Source organism: Aplysia californica, unplaced genomic scaffold (genome assembly GCF_000002075.1).
Source record: "Aplysia californica isolate F4 #8 unplaced genomic scaffold, AplCal3.0 scaffold00838, whole genome shotgun sequence".
Classification (NCBI taxonomy): Eukaryota; Metazoa; Mollusca; class Gastropoda; order Aplysiida; family Aplysiidae; genus Aplysia; species Aplysia californica.
Genome location: NW_004798108.1, coordinates 240555 through 246554, shown reverse-complemented (window position 1 = coordinate 246554; position 6000 = coordinate 240555). Strand labels below are relative to the sequence as shown.

Sequence of the window (6000 nt, the reverse complement as noted above, 5' to 3'; positions counted from 1 at the left end):
TGTGTGTGTGTGTGTGTGTGTGTGTGTGTGTGTGTGTGTGTGTGTGTGTGTGTGTGTGTGTGTGTGAACGCACGTGTGTCAGTGAAGTTAAGCATGTATGTCAATTGTGCCTCATATGCTGATATCTGTAGAGTTCGATCTTCGCACAACCCCGTGATGAACTTTAAAAGCTATTGGACACTGAGTAATGTTATAAACAAGGACCAAAGTTTGGCAGCCATTACAATGGTAAGTAGTATAATTAGTTGCATTGTGTGTCTAGACAATAAGTCCACTAAACATGATTTCAAATCAGAGGAACAATATTTCAGCCGTTACATTACAAAGGCCCCATATTTTTCACAGCAATACTGAGGCCCTTTTCTCCTTTCCTTATCAAGAATCCAATGTCATACAGGAAACTGTTCAATCAAAAACACAAGATTTGGAGACCCTAGGTCAAAAACTCTGATGTAATCTTTTATTACTATTGTGTACCTTAGATAACAGTCAATTTCCAAGTCAAACGTCCCTCATGAATGACATTAGTAAATAATCACAACGCTCACATCCTTGGCAAAAAGAATAGTAGAAATCAAGATTAACTTAGACTATAAGCTAATAAGCTAACTTAAACATGTATGGAAATTAGTAGAATTCAAAATACACGTAATACACTTTGCAAAGAATGATAACAGTGAAAATGCTTATGAATAATCATGTGCAACTACTTTGAAAGCTCACTCAGCTTCATAATAAAGATCTATCCCCCTGCCCACTCAAGACGTAAACAGTGCAGAAATATTATAAATATAAGATACTTAATCAAGCATATTTGATAACTTATGTGCAGGTATTTTTCATGAACACAAAGTATTCATTTTGTTCTTTATTGTGTGAATAAAATGTACTAGAAAAAAACTGTCAATTTATAGGTAGAGCACTCGGCTCAGTAGTCATAGTAAATAAATTTAAAAAAGGAAAGAAGGCAGAGAAAGTTTGTCAATGAAAGTATGACACACTCACATGGTATAACAGAAATTTTAATGTTAATGTAACATGTATTCTTTCTTTCTGCTCCAAGAAGAATTGGACCTCCTGTAATGAAAGGATGGGGGGGGGGGGGGGGGGGGGGGGGGGGGGATCGAAAAATATTACAAGTAACCTATCACAAATGCAGCAGAAATCTATTTGGATGCTTATGGCTAGCTAATCTTTGAGTGTACTTACTCCAGTAGAAAAGGAAAAACAAAATTGAGAGAAGCACACACTCCAGGAAAGACAATAGACAACTCTGCTAAAAATCACAATCTGGTTTGTAGAATGTGGTAAGAAAAGTCTTCGTTTTAGTTTTAATAAGAGTATCACGGCACTTGCAGCACAATAAAGTCATACAAGTGCAGAAGATTAGAGGTGTAACAAGCAAGTACCAAACACAAAAAAGAAGGAGAGATAAGGACAGTAAATGTTTGATCGGAAAGAAAAAGCAAATCACACTACAGCACCCACCAACCATCTACAAAAAGTCTTTAAAAAAGTGAGCAAAAAAATGCTGCATATGAATTAATCTTCTATACTGTAGAAGGACAGATGGAGTAGTGTTGGAAAGCCTTCTGAGATTTAAAAAAAATCCATTCAATTTAAATCTAAACTGAAATCCCATCGCTACTCTTCCACACTTAAAGCATTTGTGGGCCAAATTGGCACAAATACCAACAAATGCTGGGTTGCATTATTTCTTCCTTTATGAGGGTTTCACCGCATTAGCACTGTCGTTATATGAGAGGAAATGAGAGGGTGGTGGGGAGGGCGGGCGGGGTGGGGATGGGGGATTACTGTTTAAGGCAAATACAATACCTGTTGGCCAGGTCTGTTCGTGTAGTCACTGTGAGGTTACTAATGCCAAAGTTGACCACGTCATAGCCTGACTGAGAGTTGGGTTTCCTGCCTGCCAGAACCAAAGCCTTTCCAACTCTGAGAACAAAGGTGGTCAGAGAAATGACAGCAACTTCATTAATTTTCACACTTAGAAAAAAGGAGTTCCCCAGTGACACAAGAGCATTCCTAGAAAAATACCCCTACTTTTCTGAGAACCAAATTTAAGAAAAAGTTTAAACCAAACTGTACAGCCTAATTATAACAGAAACTAAAATGACCATGCCAAGCAAAAATATGTTTATATAAAGTTAAATTCTCTTGCAAGTTCAAGGCCATTTACAAAATGAAATGGGATCTTATCGCTATAATATAAACATGTTCCAACATAAAGAAAAAAAAAACAGCGTTCAATGAAATCTTAATTTACAGTCTTGGATCTCTTTTGCTTGTAATTATCAGCATTGTGCTATTCACATTCGAAACTGTTACTTTTTACGTTAAAGTACTCCAAGCAGAGTCAAAACCAAACATACTAGTAATGAAAATAATTAGTAAAAGCATTTTCCTTACTAACTTTGAAAAGGTTCACAGAATAAGCTTACTGCTCACAAGCTGTTGAACATGTCAGAGCCAGGGGGAAAAGAAGCAATAGTATAAGATGAAAAGATTGTTTCAACTCCTGCATTGCCACGGGGTGTGCGTTCCTACTGTTAGAACTGATTTTCAATTAAGCTCATTAGCCAAGACAGCAGTCTCATGTCTCAGTGTTAATGGACTTGCGATTTAGATCAAGCCCACTCGGGACATATTTCAGACCCCAGGTCTTCAATCATGTCCCTTTTCTCACTTTCCTTATTCTTTATATCACCCCACTTCCCACCCCCACCTTACTCAATAACATTAAAAAAAAAAAAAAATTGCAAATCTATGTCAAAAAGGGAAATTTTCTGCCTTTTTAAAGTCATTTTGATGTTTTCGTTTTGTGAGAGCATGCAACCATCCAAAAGACTAGATTTGTGTTTATCAATTGCTTGCAAGTCTAAAAATAGATGTCTGTGGCAGAAACTAACCAGGATCACTGCTCCAGCCGCATTACTATAGGAAAATTTAGCATGGCGTGTAGATGAATGAGTTCTCGAGATTAAACGGATTTTTAGACATCTCGGGAACATTATACTTTTCTCCCTTTTTGATATGTTAAACAAAATGATAACAGTGAACAAATGCAACAAATTTAAATTCTTTTGCAATTAAATTGAAGTGAAACTGGTTAAAGACTGATCAAATATACACAAAGTACAGAATGCATGTTCAGTACTTACACATTGACGCTTCTCAAGAACTACAAACACATGCACATTTTTTGGTACCATGTCTGACACACAACCGCAGCACTCATTTGAGTTATTTCGAAACCAAAAAAAATAAAAAATGCATAAGAGCTCTCACTCACTTGCAGGCTAATAACATGAGTTCTGTGGTCAGCTGGGCCTCACTTTTGAGTACTTCACCCATAGCACACACACAGTGCACTCGAGGTAGTGCAGTCTGGCATTTTCGCACATGGCGGGTCACATGCTGAAATAAGAGAAAGTAAAGCTCATAAAAAGTTTTAACATTCAAATAATTTGAATCATTATCATTGCCTTTCTCACCCTGGGTCAGGAGAGGGGCCATGAACAAACACTTTCCACCTTTCCTTATCTTGGGCTAGTCGCTAATGTCACTCAGCGTCAAATAATTTGAATAAACGGTCACAATAGTCCCCTTGCATGGAAGAAAGCAACAAAAAGACAAAGAGAAATACTATGGTAAAATTTGGATTTAATGTATCTTCCAACATAGTAAGGATACTGAAAAAAATCATATCTCTACTTTAATGCAAATCCAAGAAGACAGATAATTATAAAAAGCTCCTCAAACAACATGTGTTCATGGTCAACGCACCTGCAAAGCGTCTGTGGAAAGGAACTCGAGAGGAACAGCATCTGGGTGTGTGAGGAAACGATACAGGATAGAGCCATGCTCCTCTGGTAGGTCCGAGGAGTCCTCGCCTGTACATTGAGAAGGTACAACATTACAATGGTTACAATTCCGGTTATTGGAGATGGGGGTGTGTGGGTACTTTTCCACTGGTCTATCTGAATGACAGTGGCCAGATGCACTCGGACAAAAATTTTAATTGATAAAAACAGTTGCAGTTTCTAAATCTGTGGTATCTGCTGCATGTACTAAAGAAATATTGTATCGATATTCAATTTCCAAATGTTGAAAAAAAGCTAGAAAAGATACATAGTGTAAGTGCAATTGTTAAAAGAATGAAAGAGTACTTTCTTGCCTCTGAAAACTTTGGCCTGTTAGGGTAAGTAAATCTGAACTGCTTGCAGATCATGATATCCCCATTAACCCCTGAATGACCTAGGGAGCCAAAATGCTGCTGTGACATACAGTGATTGTTATGCCTTGCGAAGTGTGAGGACCATGGTGACTAACACCATTCGTCGAAGCTTGTATTCTGCACACTGCTTCTATTAGATGCATTTAATAAAACTTATCGTAGATTCACATTCAGCTATACTTTTTCTGTTCAAATAAATGGTTTTCTTTAAGAGATAGTTTGTAGTATTTACAAACCAGGTATAATAATAGGCTACTGATCACTAATCTAGCCCTGCTCTTTGTCCCTGGGGATCCAAACTGTGCCTGGTGAAGATCGAACTGACCCTTTGTCATGAAAGGGTTAACAGTCAAAGGAGAACCACATGGAACTAATGCTATGATTAAAAAAAGGATGTAATTACTATATATACAGTTGATATTGTCTAAGACGGCCACCCACTGTCAAGGAAAAATGTCCAAATCTTAGACAGGTGGCTGTCTTCCACAGTGTCATTTTAATGTAAAAAATACAAAAAGAGGAATCGACAAAAAGAGGAATCGGGAAATAGCTGATTGTACAGGTGATTGTCTGATAAAGGTGGCCGTTAAAGTAGGTTCGACTGTATATATTTTCTTTTTCATTAATCCAAACTTTTACACAGAAAAAAAAACTGTCATGAAGGGCAAGTACAAGTATTGCTTAAGTGACGTACTGAAGGCATTATCAATTCTGCATGTCTTCCAAACTTCAAAGGCGTTGTTCCAAAAAAAACATTTGAGGGTAAAATTATCGATTGTCATCAGTGTACTAGTTTGCCCAAACCAGCCAAATTAAGTGAAGGGTAAAATCACCCTCAACCAAAATGATTTTCATATATGCGTATACACTTTAAGCAACAACCATCTTTGACTGAGCCCCAGCAAAGGAGTTCCAGGTACAAGGCCAGCAGCAGAAAAAAAGGATGTATCCAACTAAAGATATCATAGGTCAAAATAAATATCCAGATGGAATTCCCTGCTTTTTTTTTCAAATATATAAAACATAATTATACCAATCATACCGTATCTTGGTAACAAAACCGAAATAAACCTGCAATGTTCCATGCATTTCAAAATTACCAGAAACTACTATTGGTGTGGCATAATGAACTTGACTCATCTTTCAATTATCTCACCTGGCTGATTCCGTGACCGCCGAATGGCATATGTCTCGGCCCTACCCAACTCCATGACCACACTACCAAGAGCGCCCTCTACATCCCGGAACACGTACTGGTTTAGCAGAGCTGGTAATGAAGTTTCCAAGTAGTCCTGCAAAAAAAAAAAAAAAAAAAGTCGTTGAATAGGAATGCTGTGTCAAATTTCACAGCATATCAGCACAATAAAGGCTATATTTCACTGGAAACAGATTAGGAAAACAGTATTAACAGTAACACAGAAAAGAAGAACGAGCAATGAGTAGATCAAATCAAACATTCCCCCCCCCCCCCCCAAATAAAATCTATATTTTGCATGTAACAGAGTGTGCAAGATGTTGAGTACACACTGGCAAAGCCAAAGATGGTATAAATAATCAACATATGGAAAGACAGAGTACCACGTTTGAAAATTCTTATATGACCAGTAGTTCTATATGGGAGTGAGGCCTGGGCATTAAAAAAGGAAGATTAAAAATAGAATCCAAGCAGCAGAAGTGAAGTTTTATAAAAGACTGCTTCAGGTCAAACAGACAGATAAAGAACAAATGAAAGTGTTCTGAAACAA

General features: G+C 37.4%; 1 protein-coding gene across 1 annotated transcript in view; it reads right to left on the bottom strand.

Annotated features, from left to right (window-relative positions):
* Window positions 1-1836: 1836 nt before the first annotated feature.
* Window positions 1837-6000, bottom strand: part of LOC101864485 — a gene marked incomplete at its 3' end in the record, with an annotated part of 29385 nt that continues 25221 nt past the window's right edge. Inside the window, 4 exon segments of the mRNA XM_013088935.2 lie at window positions 1837-1953; window positions 3311-3435; window positions 3805-3911; window positions 5412-5547. Of these exon segments, the coding sequence (XP_012944389.1) occupies window positions 1837-1953; window positions 3311-3435; window positions 3805-3911; window positions 5412-5547 (485 nt within the window).